The 18,732-nt window shown below is 35.2% G+C and overlaps 2 protein-coding genes across 2 annotated transcripts; one reads left to right on the top strand and one right to left on the bottom strand.

The window, feature by feature from the left end:
• Positions 1-3,944: 3,944 nt before the first annotated feature.
• Positions 3,945-9,263, bottom strand: pfdn6 (prefoldin subunit 6). The gene is made up of 4 exons (XM_059346315.1): positions 9,054-9,263; positions 8,810-8,880; positions 7,845-7,969; positions 3,945-4,256 (listed from the first exon to the last, which is right to left on the bottom strand). Exons 1-4 carry the CDS (start codon positions 9,115-9,117, stop codon positions 4,136-4,138), a joined length of 381 nt encoding a protein of 126 aa, XP_059202298.1. The 5' UTR covers positions 9,118-9,263; the 3' UTR covers positions 3,945-4,135.
• Positions 9,264-11,403: 2,140 nt separating this feature from the next.
• On the top strand, positions 11,404-17,869 carry mmgt1 (membrane magnesium transporter 1). The gene is made up of 4 exons (XM_059346816.1): positions 11,404-11,551; positions 11,895-11,947; positions 13,386-13,489; positions 15,090-17,869. Exons 1-4 carry the CDS (start codon positions 11,473-11,475, stop codon positions 15,244-15,246), a joined length of 393 nt encoding a protein of 130 aa, XP_059202799.1. The 5' UTR covers positions 11,404-11,472; the 3' UTR covers positions 15,247-17,869.
• Positions 17,870-18,732: the final 863 nt, after the last annotated feature.

Raw genomic sequence — 18,732 nt, 5'->3', positions numbered from 1 at the left:
GCCAGTAAAAGGAGCAGCTGTCTCTGGTAGTAGGAAGGCTGGAACAACCTTGGAGCTACATTTCGATTTTTATAGATGAAGTAAACACACAGACACATGGTGTGTTGGTGGGGTGAAATAAGACAGAAAACGCATCACGTAAAACTGTATACAGACACACGTTTTGAGTTTTGGTGGTTAGTTTTTACAGGATACTTTAATCTGCCAACTCAGTTGCATAATGCGAGACTCTAAAGTTGTTTTGTAGATTGGATGAAACAGTCTGAGTGTGGACAGTGTTAATGGCCACTGTCGTGTGCTTTTGTACATCTAAAAGACTGTACTTAAACAAACCGGCTCCGGACCATCAACATACCAATGCGCACTTGAACATGATAGTTCACAATCATGGGTTAATTAGCCTATCAGGCAACCACTTTCCCATTCGTATCACCATAATAGCCTACGTGACTTACGTGACTCTAATATTTTTACTTTATTTGAAGTGAAAAAGATTCTTCTGATTGGGGATTACAGTTATAAACCCACATACATATACAGTGAGTCATGGAAAAAAATATTTGACCACCCTTGTTTTCTTCAATTTCTCGTTCATCTTAATGCCCGGTACAACTAAATGTACATTTGTTTGGAAAAATATAATGATACCAACAAAAATAGATAAATGATAATGACTTTGGTTATTATCATAACATTACGTTACAGTTACATTATCAAGAAAACCATGGAAATGTCTAGATTTCAGCTCTTAAATTAAACTCTTATGTGCTATGTTTTTTTTTTATCATTATATTTCTCCAATCAGATGTGCCTTTAGTTGTAGCAGGCATTAAAATTAACAATAAAATGAAAAAAAGGTGGTCTAATATTTTTCATCCATGACTGTACATTAAAACATCCCGATGACACACATGTAGTGCTTATTAGGCTAATTAAAACAACAACAGAAACAACAACAACAAAGTAATCACACACGGTCACTTTAAATATTTAATTTGAATATTTTCCCAAGATGTGGGCGCATATTTTTCGGAAGAAGTTTTCTTGATCGTGTTGTCTGGCTGGAGGCTGGAGGTTACACACATTCCTTGAAAGCATCCTTTATGTCGGCAGGTTTAGTCCCGCTGGGCTGCTCTCTGGACAGGATGCTCTTTTGTGCGCCTCTAAGCTCTAAGCCTGAAGAAAAGCCCACAGGACTGAGTAAATCATTTCAAGCTGGAATCAGATTAGAGTTTCATCCGAGAGGCATCTGTCTAAATGAAGATTAAATGTCAGTGTAAAATGGCTGGATGAGGATTAGTGCAATGCGGATGTATCGACTTAAAGGTTTGTTTACTTTGGACATAAAGCACGCGGGATGTATCTCTGAATTAAAGTTATCACAAGAAACGTCCACAGTTTTAACACCATCACACTGCTAAACACTCAATGAGCAAACTGTTAGTTTTTACCACCTCAGTGATGGTGGAGGGATAAATCACCTTTTGGCCTCAACAAACCATTTGATGGCTGCAGTTCACAGGACGGATCCATCACTATGATATATTTATAGCAGCCTGTACACCTACTGGGGTCATTTAAAATGTGGATTTCGTTGATCAGTTTTACTTTATTTGACTGTTAATATGTTGCAGTGGCAGGCGTGTTCCATCTTGACTATAACTCACCTGCAATGAATGAATGAGATACAGATTTAGCTACAGGTCTACTGAACGGAAGTCCATTTATTATTGTAAGCTCTATGTAAACACAGATGTGCAGGTCATGTAGCGGTGGCCACGTGTCGGCCAGCTCCACAGCTGAACTCTGGTATGGTTATAAAAGCGCCACACCTCAAGGTGTTAATGGGCCTGCTGCCACACACGCGCCAGAGGTGACAGGCTCGTGCACGAACACAGCTTTTTGTGACACAGTTATTGCGCATGCGTGTGGTGTCAGGAATTTGTTGCCACTAAACCAACACGTCTACACATTAGTTGTTGTTTTTCATCCAAGCATGTTATTGTGCAGCCTACATATACTCTTGTACTGGACCAAAGTACAGTCTAGGTCAGGGATGGGCAACTGGAGGCTCGGGGGCCGCATAGGGCCCGCACCCTTACTTGAAGTGGCCCCACTACAACATGCATTTGAGCATGAAATCTTAAAACTGCAGTGTAGAAAATGCACCAAATTACTTCTTGCAATTAATGTTGGTCTGCTGTTCTTGCACTGAAAAAAAAAACAAATCATTTTTTTTATTTACTTCAAACCTTTTGTATTCCTATTTATACTGTTATACATGCATTTGAGCATGACATATGTTAAGTTACTGCACTGTAAACATACTTAAAATTGCAGTTTCATCATATCTGGTTAAGTGCACGGTCCTGTGGCCCTGTGGTAGTGTCCATGAAAAAACCCATCCAGCATTTAAGTTGCCCATCCCTGGTCTAGGTGCTCAAATATTTTGAGCATTTTTATTTAAATCCAGATCACAGCATGGATTTTTCTATGTTGTTCCAAAGGTCTTGGTGTATTGATGTAATATTCTGGAGTTGTTTTATACATTCTCAATATGAATAAAATTGCACCAAATGTGTGTAACAAATGGTATCAACCAAAAAATTGCTGCAACAACTTATGGGAAATAGTTGAACATGGAAAAGGACTTCAGATACACCCTCATAGGTTTAATGATTCATTAAGTCTTTTTATTAGATATTTTTGACCAGAAAAACTTGACTCACAGTGCTGAGCTGTAGCTCAAATTAATCTTTAGATCCTCAGCTCTCAGATGATGATCACCACTTCTATGTGGCATTTATTTTTGTCCTGCTATCTCCCTCTAAACATCCGCTGACAACCCGCAATTCTCAATAAAAAGGACCTCATATGGCAAATGGATATAATACATTTTGATGTTGCCTTAACTTACTTTGTGCTACTTTATACTTTCACTCCACTACAATTTAGAAGGAAGTCTTATATTTTAAACTCCATTTACTTTGCAGATTCAGATTATTTAATATAACATATTAATCAACTAAGAAACTATTTAGTAATATTGAGATATACACATCAGTATATAAAGTAGGCCTATAAATAATTATATGCAATTATATGCATTATTCTAATATGGGCCAATCTACCCGATAGCAGAAGACAAGCCTGTGTTCACTTTAGTACTTTAAGTATATTTTTAATGCTAATATTTGTTTACTGCAACAAACATTTTGATGCTACTTAAAAGATCAGAGTACATCCAATCCTTCCAATTCAGCATAGCCACACTTTGTTTGCATATATTTAACTAGTTATTTGCATCAGATTCTGGTTTGTTTACTGCATCCAAAATGTGATACAGAGACCCTGAGTGTGTTCATTGGATACATAGATATAAAGATATACAGAAAGATTTAGTTTGTTAGCTCTCACGCCTAATATGCATAGTTAAACACAAATGTTGCTAAGATATCTCATGCATCTTGAAAATGTAGCCTACTAGTGTAGGAAACAGCCTGCAATAACATAGAACAGCCTGCACATTTTGGTCAGTAAGCAAAGACTAACAAGACTCTACAAGCTGTCTCCAACCACAACTGTAAAGTCATAGTAGATATCTGGGCTGTTTGTCCTGAGTCAGCATTTGCTTTTCAGAGAGTTTTGGTCCCTGATTCCTCAGAAGACTTTGTCTTTGATTATTCATGTTGCCTTAATCCTCTGCTGGTGGTAGACAGCGGGGGAAAGCACATTCATTAGTGTGAACAAAGCTGCACTGCTGTGCTTTTCTCACCGCTGTGAGCTGTGGGGCGGGTCAGTGACTGGACAACATCTGCTCTGGTGGTCACCGGCCGCCCCACTCATTACAGCAAATGTTCAACAGAGACCAGCACCCAGCCAGCCAGCTGGTTCTCACAGAGAGACTCCACTCACACAAGTAAAACTACAGAGAAGCCGTGACCTTTCATGAAAAAACGTGTTTATTAGTAACAAGGGAAAAGTCACTGTAATAACAAATAAATGACAAGATACGAGCAGAATTTGCTCAGCCTCATGTTAAAGTTCTACATTATATCATGACTAACCCGTTCTACTTTTATCTGTGTGTGTGTGTGTGTGTGTGTGTGTGTCAGCATGCAGCTGGGTCACTTGGTCAGACTTTGCCGACAGCCAGGCCCTGAGCTTTCTGATACTCCTGCTGTAAACTGGACAAGACTTCTCGGTGCTGTTCCGATTTCTTTTCCATCTCTTTCAGGAGCGTCTCGTACCTTTGACTGTAACAGAAGAAAAAAGAAAGAAAGAGAAAAAGATAGATTTTAACACCAGAATGAAACACATTGGGCCACATTTATCTACATTATATTCACTTTCAGAAAATAAATATTGCTAACATTTTCTGCATTTTTTTGTATAATGATATTTTGACTACATCTATCCCACACAAACATTGGGAACTAGGCAATGGCAAACAGAAAACCCCTATTTTTAATATGGTAAAGTTAAACAGCATCAAAAAACACAACCTGATAAAATAAAGATGGTAGCGTCACATTGCTTCTGTAATCACAGAGTAGCAGCTGTGACAAGGATGTTATAGCAGAGATAGAGATTCCTGCTGATTACTGCCCTCTACATGCAAGAGAGCTGCAGGACACACAGCTGAGCTTTAACCCTCTGGAGTCCATGAAAGTGCCGGAGCCTCAAGACGTTGCAACATAAAAACGAAGCAGCATGGAGCCCTGCTGTCAGCTTTTCTCTAAAGTTTTGGCTTTTCCAGAAGTTTCCATGTCCAATTTAGCGCATCAACTCTTTTTCAGCAAAGGTAAAAGTTTTTTTTGTGTGTTTTTTGCAATTTATTTCGTATTTATTTTACATATGTTTTTTTGTGTGTTTTTGTGTATTTTTTTGTTTTTCTGTTTGTTCTCATTTTTTGTGCTTTTATGGGGGTTTTTTATGTTTGTTTTTTGTTATTTTATGTGTGTTTAATGTTTTTTTGTGTGTGTTCAAAATGTTGATCCTGTAAGTCAAAATGACAAAATAATAATCAGGCGAGGTTGTGTTGAAAAAAATGATACCAACATTTTTTTAAGGGATTTATACAGGCAGAATGAAAAATAGTCAAAACCCATCAAAATAGCCCCAAACTCCAAAGGGTTAATAAATTGGATTAAAGTGAAATAAATAATTGTCAGATCATGCTGAAGTTGTGCTAAGAAAATACCAAATACCAAACATGAGTATAGTAAATATTATGTGGTATATCAGACCCCAGAGGGTTAAACAGCATCCACACTCTGAGCTGCCTACTGGTGTGATTAATGTTAAGCATTTTGTTCAGGTTTTCCAGGTACCTGTTAAGACGACAGATACGTTGAGAACGAGATGAATTGATATTATAAAATAAATGCACTCATACCTACCCATTACAATAATTATGTTGTCCTTTGTAATAAAGTGTTGATACCTCTCGCTATGAAGATTTAAGATTCAAAAAGCTTTTGATGAGGGTGCTCACAAATAACGTTGGGCAGTAAACGGTATTATGAGTTATACTGTTATATTTGAGAAAGAGATATGTAGTTGAGACAATACTGCCACATCAAAATATGAGATATTGGTATCATTTGAAACAAGAAAATCTAAGGAATCTACAGGCACTATGTGTGTCAGGATATCGTTTTGTTAAATTGTCGAAATAATGCTGCAAAGTTAAGCTATTTGTTTATGTTTGATGGTTATTTTCAAAGCAGTCATGTGACCTCTGACTTCATGTTATCTCTAGGGCTGTTGACTTATCGTTTGATAGATAAAAATGGACATGATAGTTTTTTTCTGGACGCAATATATTGTTGTTTACATGCATGACTTTTTGTGCTTTTTTGTGTTGTGTTTAAAGTAATGCTGTTAATGTTTGACAGGCAGTAGAAATTGCTGAAAAAAACCCCACTATATCTCCCAAGCAGCCATTCCAGCTGTTTATATGTTATTTTAATAATAAAATAATATAATACATAATGATTATCTCATTGCAATGTTTTGTTAACAGAGCCTGAAGGTCTAATTTATTTGTGTTGGTTGTAGTTTATTTATTTGTTTTATTTTTTTAAGGATATTTTAGTTTTTTTGTTCCACATTTTAATTCCACTGTTTAATATTCTCGAGATTTAAAAGTTCATTGCTGTGGAAAAGGATGTACTTATTATGCTCTAATATCATTATAAAACTAAAACAACATCGATACAAAAATACTATTGTTTATCGTTATAGTTTCTGGGAAAATATATCGTCCTAAAAAATGTGTTATTGTGACAGGCCTAGTTATCTCAATGAAAATGAAAATATCTGTGCTCCCACAAGTCTGCTCTTTACAAACATGGCTACCAACAGCATATGACTTATGCTGATAACATGCAATTAAAGGCAAAAACTGCATTGTTTTTCTCATTTAGTACAAATTTGCTACGTCCACCTACTGTGTTTAAATATTTGTGCATACAGAGGTCCATAAACAGGCTTTGAATGACATAAACTGGGTATCAGTGGAAAGCTGAGACTCATTCAATGAGGCCAGTTTTCTTCCTGTGAGGTGATGTTAGTCATCAGTAGTTGCCAGTTCATTGCAGTGAGGGTATTTCTTGAGTCTTGACCTCACTGTATAAAATAAGCTGCTGTGACCTCTAGAGTAATCACAGCCTCATGAAACTTTATAACCATAAACTAGAGACCTAGAGCATTCAGAGGATATGCTCTAAGCTTCCCTAGGTATATTGACACCAATGGGGTTTCTCAGTAGTTTGAAGAACAAAGTGCTAGTCATCCAATCGCTAAAAATACAGGAATCTCCAATATGATCCAAGTTTTTGAACCCAAATCACAGCATGGAGTCTTCAATGTTGCTCCAAAGGTCTTGGTGTATTGATGTTATATTACTTATACAGAAACAAAGCAAACTTCCCTCTGTTCTGTAGGAAACAGATCATTCAGGCTGTCTTTTTATCAGTTCTGGGTTATGCTGATGTTATCTATAGACATGTTTCTGCCTCCACTCTCACCTCACCTGACTCTGTTTATCACTCTGCACTCCCATTCATCACTGGTGACAGTTACTCCACCCATCATGCATTCTATACAACAAGGTGGGATGAGCACCTTTATCTATCAGACGAGACATCCACTGGTTCCTTTTCATTTATAAAGTCTTGATAGGCGACATGCCACCATACCTCAGCACTTTACTAAACTGGTCACATAGTCATTATCCAACACGCTCTAGTGATTAATGCTCAATGTTCCCCGGACTAATACTGAATTTGGAAAAACTGCTTTCAGTTTTTCTGCTGGGCCAGTTTAAAACTATGATGACCAACAACTCTGCCTTTCACTGTAACTGTTTTTAATGTTTTTGCATGTGTTTTGTCTGTGCTGTTTTCTGTTTTCTCTGTACTCTCGACATCATTGTAAATGAGGGGTTGCCCTCAATGATTCCTCGAGAAAATAAATAAAGGATAAATTAAATAAATTAAAAAATATATATTCTGGAGGGTTTTAGACCATTTTGATCCGTTCTCAATATGAATAAAATTGCACCAAATGTGTGTAACAAATGGTATCAACCCCAAAATTGCTTCTACAACTTACTGGACATAGTTTAAACTGGACTTCAAATAGCAAAATATTAATGTTATGAACCCTAATACACCTTAATATGTGTAAATAATAATTAATAATTGAATTTACTTCAACCTCACTGAACCTGTAGATTTGTCAGTATCTGCTCTGGTCAAGTCTATGCAGCCTGTGCAAGATCTAGGACCACTTGCATGATCACTCCATAGAGGAGCACAGTGGCATTAGTGACTCACATCTCTCCGTTGATGTACTCCAGCCTTTTTGTGACTGTGGCTTTGGCCTCATCCAGGTCTTGCTTCACTAATACTGGGCCAATAAGTTTATACACGATGTTTGTGCTGTCCATCAGATCCAGCTCCTGATAAGACACAGAGAAAGAGAGAGATCAGATACTACAAATGCTAGTACATAAAATTAACCCATAAGAACCCATGGTGAAACCTGTGTAACAAACACTTTAAATATTTTAAAATCTCCCTTATTCAGCTTTATGCTTCACATTAACTCATTAAATCCCTAAGTGACACATACTCAACACCCTGGTGTGGTGGTCATGTGACTTTGACAAGAAGTGACTTCTCCAAAATTTGGCTGTGACTGGAAACAGAAATGTGAAAAAGTAGCTAATTTCAAAAAGCTAATTTTGTTTTTATTTTTGCTAAATTTAAACCCATTTAACAATTCTAATCCGTTAATAGGGTGTCCTGTATTGCATTTAACTTTTTCTGACATATTTCCTGAACAAATTAAAGTGACAATTTTGATATATGTTATGGAGATGCAAACAAAAAGGCAAATGGTTATTTGTTTTTATTTATTATTGATTTATTATTATTTTGTTTCTTAAAGACAAATCTGAAAAATAATTTTGATAAATGTTGTGGCGATGCAAAGAAAATTGCAAATTTGTGTCTCTGTAAGCAGAAAATGTGTCTAGTTTATTTCGTATTTTAAAATAAGAAATATCATAAACATAAAAACCATAAACGCTCCAATGTAACGTACATGTCACATTTCCTATCTTTAACATTTAGGGGTAGAATTAAAAAAACATCAGAAATGTGTTCTATGTGGTCCACTTGGTCTGTGGTATATCCCCATCATATATCCTCATTTTCCTTTATGGATAACTGGGTCTGGGCAAACAGCACCAGCTGATAGAATAATGTTTGTTAAAGGAAAATAAGATGTTATTTACCTCTTTGACGATGTTGTTCTCTGTCAGCTGCGTCTCCAGCTTCTGTCTGGCTGACATGCTCTTGCTAACATCTAAACAACAGACAAACATTGTTGAGTGGAGGTTTTTTTCAATAACACGAATGGAGTATTGTTGCAACCATACATTGTAAAGGTACAGGAGTAAATGTAACGAATAGCTAGCTGTCCTAATATGGTCAGTTAGACACGGTGTGAGAAGCCATGCCATGCTAGCTACCACCTACCTTTCTGCATCTGTGTGTATTTCTCCACCTCCGCTTTCAATTTCTTTTGAATGGCCTCTGCCATATTTATGTCTGGTGGAAGAAGTAGACTGTAGACTGTGTAAATATATCAAAGAGATAACGTTAGTTAGCGGAATGTGAGTGAATGTGTGAATATGAGATGAGAGCTCTGTGTTAGCTAACAGGAAAGGGCAGCGGCTAGAGCGGATGTTACGTCATGCCTTCAAAGTAAGAGCCCTCACTACTTCAGGATAGTTTAATTCTCTCTTGTAAGTTCTCTATACACAAACACAGATTTCTCAAAGCTAAGCCAAAGTTTAAGGTGTTTCTACTTGAAGTCAACTATCTTCTTAAGTCTCTCAGAATTATAAAAGACAAAAAATGAACTATTTCTTCAATATTATGACAGCTTGATGAATGTATAACTTGAATTTCTAATAACTATATGATTTTTTAAAATCATTATCAGTGAATGCACAGACTTTATGAACTTCGTATTCTCTGCGTGACCAATGTACCTCTTTTTCTTTTTTTCTTTTCTTTTTATTTATTTATTATTTTTACTACTATTTCTCCTGATTAGTTCTTTGATTCATGACATTTGTTTCTCGAAATCCCTCTTTGTCTGACCTCATGATTGTAATGTTCCTTAATTGCCAATAAAGACAAACAAAAAAACTACCTCAGGATAGTATTAATGGCAAATTAATTGGCACATATAAACATCACAATCACATTAAAATTATGAAATGTAGCTTTATGAATATTAAATAAAAAAGATACAGTCCAGCACAGTACATAAACTGTTATATAATCTCATTAAGGACAACTGATAATATAATTTAAAAAACAAGCTCACAGAGATGGGAGTGGATCTTTCCTTCATCTCCTGGATCACAGATTAGCTGACAGGAAGACCACAGTATGTCAGGTTGGGGAACTGTGTTTCTGGGACATTAATGAGCAGCACAGGGGCTCCGCAAGGGACTGTTCTTGCTCCATTCCTGTTCACACTGTACACAGTGGACTTCAAATACAACTCTGAGTCCTGCCACATCCAGAAGTACTTGGACGACACTGCTATTGTGCCATGTATCAGGAATGGACAGAAATCTGAATATAGGAATCTGATAAAAGCCTTCAGTGACTGGAGTCACAAGAACTATCTCCTACTGAACACCTCAAAGACTAAGGAAATGATCATAGATTTCCACAGGATCAAGCCCCCTCTTCAGCCAGTGAATACCTGTGGGGTGGGCATGGAGGTGGTGCCAAGTTCTAAGTATCTAGGTGTATACCTGGATAATAAGTTGAACTAGTCCCTAAACACAGTTTAGGGACTAGACTCTCTACAAAAAGGGGCAGAGCCACCTCTTTTTCTTTAGGAAGCTCAGATCTCTTGACATCTGTAGTAAGATGTTTCAGATGTTTTATCAGTCTGTGGTAAATAAATATATGCATAAAAAATGAATGAATGAATGTCAAAATTAATTAATTAATAATTGCAAAAGATACATGTACATTTTATATTTTTACATGTAATGCATTATTTATTTTCTATTTCTGATTCATTTCTACATTTTCCTTTATTTACTTAGTTATTTCCATATTTATTTCTACATTTCCATGTGTATTTATATATTGACTTATTTCCACATTTTTCTAATTTATATATTTATTCCTACATTTATTCACTTTGTTATGTTTTTATTTATTATTTCTACATTTTCATTTATTATTTAATTATTTCCACATTTATTTTTACATTTTTAAGTGAATTTATTTATTCCTACATTTATTCACCTTTTTATGTTCTGATTTATTTATGTCTACATTTTAATTTATTAATTAAAATATCTCCACATTTATTTTTCCATTTTCATGTGTATTTATTTATTTATTTCTACATTTATTCACCTTTTTATGTTTTGATTTATTTATTTCTACATTTTCATTTATTAATTAAATTATCTCCACATTTATTTTTACATTTCAATGTGTATTTATTTATTGATTGATTCCTACATTTATCCATTTTTTGTGTTTTTTATTCATTATGTCTACATTTTCATTTATTATTGAATTATTTCCACATTTATTTTTTACATTTTCATGTGAATTTATTTATTTATTCCTACATTTATTCACTTTTTATGTTTGTATTTATTTATCTCTACATTTTCATTTATTTATTTATTTAATCATCTCCCCTTGTTTTTTTTGTTTTTTTACATTTTCATGTGTATTTATTTATACATTTATTCCCTAGTTTATGCTTGTATTTATTTATTTTCTACTTTAATCTAATTTTCCGTCCCTCCTAGCTAGTATCTTGTGTAATATGAGCGTGTCATGGTTGCGGCTGTTTACGACAGTGTTTTACGACACTGCTCACAGTTCCTCCTCGCCCTGGATCAAGATGGCCTCGTCGTTCTGGAAAGGTGTTGTCGGTGTCGGACTTTTTGCCTTAGCTCATGCAGCTTTCTCAGCAGCACAGCGTAAGTTTCAGTGCGGGGAGCGACACCACGGCTCTCTGTATCCCTGTTTGTGTCCGGCGGGCTCCCCAGTCACCGGGCAGCGGGATAAAACATCAACCTGGGCCTTTCGGTCCAACGGCCAGCTAACTAACCGCTAGCTGAGCTAAGCTCCATTCACAGGAGAAAGACTCAGAGAATCCTCTACATAGTGTTAAATATCTCCACACAGACTTTACTGTGACCAGCTTTGTGTTTCATATGACAGACGGGTCCCTGGTGGTTGTTTTCTGCTGGCTGTGTGTCGTCCTCAGTGTTCCGCTTTTCATTGAATGGCTGCTAATAAACCTGATATTTCTCCCATCAGATCGATCATACATGAGGCTCACAGAGAAGGAAAACGAGACGCTCCCCATCGATGTGAGTCACTTTATCCTCATAACATTCATCCATTTTAATCTCCACCTGCCTTTCACACAACACGTCCTATAATATGGTGCTTTTCTGTCGTTTTTTGGAAATATAAAGCAATGACATGCACCAGGAGACTTTAATTGACCCATTGAAAAAATATATGCATTTTGAAATTTGACCATTTTTGACAAAAAAAACTGCATACTTTACTGTTTTTTCTCAAGTTTTGGACAGCCCATAATATGGTGTTTTTCCTGTGATGTTTTTATGTATTATGCTATAATATCATCTGACTGTAATAGGACTATTTTAAAACATTTTAATATTAGACCTTTTTTTTTCTTCAATTATCTTTTTATTTATTTTGTAACATTTTAGTAATGTATCAGACAGTCAAGGAAATAAGGGAATAGAAAAAACTAACAAAAACAGTACAAAACAAACAACAACGAAAAAAAAAAAAATACACCAAATTAAATCAAATCAGTCCATGGTCACAGTTCATCCTTTTTTGAATGTTATGTACCCTATTATGGTATGATAGAGGAGGTCATAAGCGGTCCCCATATTCTCTGGAATCTAGTGTTTTTTCGCTATTTTTGGACAGACTATACTACCACATGTATCAATAGACTATAATAGACCAATTTCTAGCATTTTCAGGCATTTAAAAATGTGACCATTTTTGACAAAAAAAAAACATACTATGGGGTTACTTTTTCTCTCAAATTTTAGACAGCCTATAACATGGTGTTTTTTTTTGTCATTTTTTAGAAAATATTCTGGTATTTACAGATCAACAGACTATAATTTTTTCTTCAAATTTTAGACAGCCTATAACATTGTGTTTTTCTGTCATTTTTTGGAAATATAAAGTGATGACATGCGCCAGGAGGCTGTAATTGACCCATTTTATAAAAATTATGCATTTTCAAATTTGACCATTTTGACAAAAACCGACATACTGTACATTCTGTATTCTGCTATAATATCATCAGACTGTAATAGGACTATTTTTAAACATTTTAATATTAGACCTTTTTTTTCTTCAATTATCTTTTTATTTATTTTGTAACATTTTAGTAATGTAACAGACAATCAAGGAAATAAGGGAATAGAAAAAAAAAACAAACAAACAAACAGTACAAAACAAACAACAATAATACATATCAACAGACTGTAATAGGACTATTTTTTAACATTTTTAGGCATTATAAAATTTGACCATTTATGACAAAAATCAACATACTATATACTATGCCGTTTTATTTTCCCTAAAATTTTGGACATCTTGTAATATGGTGTTTTTTTGTCTTAAAAAAAATCTGATATAATACATATCAACAGACGGTAATAGGACGATTTTAAACATTTTTAGACATTTACAAAATGATGTACATTCTATTTTCATCATTATCTTTATATTTATTTGATTTTTTCACAGATTGTATTACAGACCTTGTTATCGTTTGTGATGACCTGTTATGGTATTGTCCACATTGCTGGAGAGTTCAAAGACATGGACGCCTCCTCAGAGCTCAAAAACAAGTAAGTAGAGCTGCAGCACCCACTCCCTTGATAATGTGGTTGTTTGTGTCTCCTTTACACAGGGGAAGTACATACACACACACACACACACACACACACACCACCTCCACTACATTAATATAAATGTTACTCTGAATCACTTCCTACAGACACACTGATAGATAGCAGAAAAAGCGTTTTTTACAGTTAAACTGGTTCATGTAGATGCAGCACAAAAAAAGACAGATCACAGTGCAAGGAAGGCAAAATTGTAATTGGAAATAAAATTAAATGAATAAACTATAAGATTGTATTGTCTAGGTCTTAAACCATAATGTAAATAACAGAAAAAATTGACAATATAATACATCTAGTTAGTGCACTGAAGAAACCTCCCAACAAATGACTTTAAAACAACAACTATAAATATTTTACATTATTTTTTTCTTTATGTGAAGGTTGGATGGTTTAACTACCGAGTTACAGATTTCATCATCTTTTTTCTAACTGCAAAAGTAATATAAAGGAGCATTTTTTTTCTCAATGGGTCCCATGCCAGATCATTAAGATTCAAGGAAAAATACTGTTGAGTCAACAAAATGATTTTGGCTTCCTCAAGCTATTTTATGAGAGTAATAACTGCCATAACAACATGATGTGATGGTAGATTGGTTACATCTATCTGCCCATTATGAGTCCAATTGTGGAAATGTGACTGAGGAAAACAAGTTATTTCTTTTTTCTTATTGTTTATTCTATGAAATATCTTGAAATAGTGGTACATTTCCTTTACAGTTACCAGAAAAAGGGGCTGGAGTTGGTAAGATTTTATTGATACCAATGCCATGATTGATTCTGCTCATTGGTCGGAATCTTTATCAATGTCCTTAGTGATTCTTGATTGATTTACTCAGGGTATCCGCGGGGTCTTAAAACGTCTAGAATCCAACAATTTGAATTTAAGGCCTTAAAATGTCTAAATATGACTTTGAAATGTTTTAATGTTACTTTTTATTTAGAACAAACGCATAAACTTCAGTCTCTCTTTTAAATGTTTTGATTTTTGAGGACATTATAAACTACAAAACAGAACTTGTGCCTGTGCAGCCCGAAAAACATTAAACAACAAAGTGCCTTTACATTCCCAATTTACTTACATACATACATACATACATACATACATACATACATACATACATACATACATACATACATACATACCTTGTTTACATTTGTTTGGACAAATATAATACAAATACAACAACAAAAATAGCTGATAAGAGTTTAATTTAAGAGCTGATATCTAGATATTTTCCATTTCCCACCAAAATCATGATCAAGAAAACCATGGAAAATGGCTAGATATCAGCTTAAATGAAACTCTCATGTGCTGGTTTTGTTGTTATCATTATATTTGTCCAAACTAATGTACCTTTAGTTGTGCCAGGCATTAAAATTAACAAGAAAATTACTGGAAAAAAGGTGGTCCAGCCATCATCTATGTAACAAAAGGAAATCATCCTTTATTTATTTATATTCATGCAAGGTTTGTCTCTTGGCAAGCAGAACCATATTTGTCCAGTGCCAGTTTTTTCACCACTTGATGCTTTTTTTTCTCCAGAACGTTCGATACACTGAGGAACCACCCATCCTTCTACCTTTTCAATCACCGGGGTCGGGTGCTATTCCGCTCGCCGGAGGAGGAGCCCTCCTCCGTACGCAACCAGCAGGCTCTCCCCAACCCCTTACGGCTACGCAAGCTGGAGCATTTGCACTGAGACTGGCCTTTCCTGCCTGTAACATCATCAACGTCAGATAAGATTTGTTTTTGTTAGACAGAGGAGGCAGAGTGAGAAGTCACCCTCCTCGACTTTAATTTGTATTTGTACATAAACTAATATGCTGTCCAAACATGCATCTCTGTCCATAAAAGTGGTCACCACCATATTCAACACTGACTGTGCCAACCCTTCAATTTTTCAAGCCGATTTGTTTGTATATACAGTATGTAATCGCTTTGGAGTCTTAAGATACAGAGACATCTGCCCTTCTTGTCCCCTCTGAACTGAACGGGGACATTGCTGTCCTTTGTATATCCTTTGTATGAGGGGCATAAAAACGCCTGTTTTCGTTTTTTCTTTCATTTCCACCACACATCAGTCCTCAGCAACTGTCGGGGCAACATTTTGTGAACTGAGTTTAGTTTTGTTGTTTGAACTGAGGACCCCTTTTATTTCCTTGATGGTTTCCTGGAAGCATAAAGACTCATCTGTACATCCTGTATGCATTAGAGAGTTTTGCTTTGTGCCACAGGAAATCAGCTCAGGGTGTGAGATGTGAGAGCAGAAGACGTTAAGACAGCCGTTCCACTGATACTGTGAACACTAAGGCGGACTAGAAAGTTAACGGTACATTCATTTGGGTGACGTTTGTTTTTTCCTTCATTTTACATTTTGTTAAGATTCAACAGATGTTTTTAATTTAATAAAAGGCTTACTGATTTTACAAGGTCTCTGAATCTTTTGTTTTGAGGCTGGAATAAAAAGCTACAGGGCTCCAGTGTGGTGTGAGCTGTAGGGCATCAGTGCTATCTATCCTGCCCTACAAGGTCTAACTGCAGTAACTACATAAAGGGTAAACCTGAGAAAAACTGCTTTAAAGTTTAATAAAGATTTTTAACAGGCCAGCCTAACAGGTTATAGGTAGGTCAGTGATATGACACTTATTTCTACATGTATTGATGTCATATTTATACTCAAATCATGACGATTTATTTGAACTTTGACCCCAAAAATGTAGTTACTGCACTCTGGTTTTGCATTGCTGTAAAAGGTAATGCAAAACCAGAGAGCAGTAAGTACAATGTTGTTCTTGTTTTCAGCTTGGTTAACAACTCTATTCAAAGATTTGTGTATTTTAGACTTAATATTATAAATTAATGTTATATTTTAGTCTTAATATGATTTTATCTCACTTTCTACCTGATGACTATCTAGTATAAGTTCCCTATCAAATAAACTTAATTATAATATAATTTCTATTACTAGTCTTCACTTTTCAACACAATGAAGAAATACAAGGCTACGCTGTATCACAGTCAGTGTAGACCGTCTGCTTTGGTTTTAAGCCTAAATTTGTGTATATATTCAAAGCAGACCGCTGCTGTTTGGTTTTGAGTTGGATTTTGTAGTTAATGCAATTTTGACATTTTCTTTCTGAAATAAAGCAAAATTGAAATCTAAAACTTTGTCACAAGATAAAACAGACATCAAGGAGTTCATTTTTAGTTCTAACTCAATTTCTACCAAAAATGTAGTTACTGCAGTTAGACTTTGTAGGGCAGAAAACTCTCCTGCCCTGCTGCTTAATCACTGGGGAGAAATAAGCAACAACTGTATCACAGATTAAAGTAATTTGTCTGCAATGGAAGTTAATTTAAAAATGGCAATGCAGAGACGTGTCTGTGACCTTGTTGCCTGTCTGCTGCATCAGAAAAATTTCCACCTGAGCAGTTCCACATGTTGGCCTCTAGGTGGCAGAGCAAGCTGATTTTTTTTTTTTTTAGTCAAAGAAGCTTCACAAAATCCAGATGTTTCAGCTGTTAGACTTCTTCAGCACAAAGTGTTTTTATGTCCATCTTCCCTCACATTTTAAATAAGGTTAGTTACAAGTAAACATATACTGTAGGCTGTTTCTGCTCTGGTCTGTTGTGATTTATTATTTAATGCAGAATATTGTTGGAACCCACTCTTTGGGGCTTTAAAGGTTTCCCAACCTGAGCATCACCTCTGAGGCTCACAAGGTAAATAGTTGGGGTTAAAACATGATTAACAAGATAGAAAAGCAGACATGGTTGCAGGCATCAGCTCTTGGTAGCTGGAACTGTAAATATAACCATTTTTAATCACTTTATATTTTGATACATTTTATTTTTTGTTTTATTTAGACTTTATTTAACCAGGTTGGTCCCTCAGAGAGTGAAGATCTATTTTTACAAGGGAGACTGGACCACGATTAGCAGCAAAACAAAGTTTTAACTATTATCATTGAAGCACAACGATACTAATGAACATACCATACAGTTATACAGTACATATGATGGAAAAGTAAATTTCCTGTAGTTCAAGTCAAACAGCCCCAACTGAGTATTGAGTCATATAGATGACATACTTTTCAGAGGCCAACATTTACATATTAAACACACTTTTTAAAATAATTAGAAGAAATTAAATAAATTAAGACATTAAATGTTTCATTGTGTGTGTAACTGATCCATATAATGTGTTATTTCCACTTTTTGAATTGAATTACTGAAATAAACAATTTTTCTATGATATTCTATTTTATTGAGATGCACTTGTATGCCGGATTAATAATAAAAATGTAAGAATGAAACCGTTATTACAGTAGCCAAACTAAATTCTTGGGAGTGTGTGTTACCTGATACTTATCTTCAGTGTTAACCTGTCCACTCTTAATTTCTAGCACACAAAATACCAGTAGTGTAGCTGTTGTCGTGTTCTTCACAAATCAGCAGTCAACAATTATTAAAAATAGAATTTTGGAGGTGCATGTTTTGCAGTCTCTATTTTTTTTGTTTTGTTACAGTGGCTCCAATTGATGGCAACCACAGGCTGAGAACTGGTTGCCAATTCTTCAAAAAAATAGAAAAAAACCCAACACTTTTTCTAAGGCATTACTCATTTCCCTTACCTCTGCACTGATTCAGATAAAACAAGGACAACATTCAGAACTCTTTGGTGAGACTGTTCACAGATGGACATTGTTTTGAAGGGATCAGCTCAAATGTTTGCTGAGTTGCACAGGAGAGCAAAGTCATTCCTTTTATGAAACCGACACTTGTTCATGATGCAACATGTAACTGTTTTAGCTATTACACGTCACTTTACGTTAAAAATCAAGACACTGACACACAAGAGGAGATACCATTCTAACTGTGGTTTATTTTTTGTTTTGTAAAAAAAAAGTAGGTTCATAAAACTTTCCGTTTTATATATGTATTTAACAGTTTACAAAATTGGCTTTAAACATTTAATTCAAAATATCTCTTATACTCTGAAATAAACAAATTCACAAAAATAATCTATATTCCTTATGAACATTAAAAAGTAGTGTACATCTGTCATAAAAACAAGGAAAACAAAAGGAGGAGCGCTAAGTTGGGTTCATGTAAAAAGCAGCAGAGGGCAGAAAACCAGCTGTTAAAATCCACAACAGGTGACTGTCGACTGAGCCGGACAGAT

The sequence above is a fragment of the Centropristis striata genome, chromosome 12 (assembly GCF_030273125.1).
Source record: "Centropristis striata isolate RG_2023a ecotype Rhode Island chromosome 12, C.striata_1.0, whole genome shotgun sequence".
NCBI classification, from domain to species: Eukaryota; Metazoa; Chordata; class Actinopteri; order Perciformes; family Serranidae; genus Centropristis; species Centropristis striata.
This window is presented reverse-complemented; position numbering and strand designations above follow the sequence as displayed.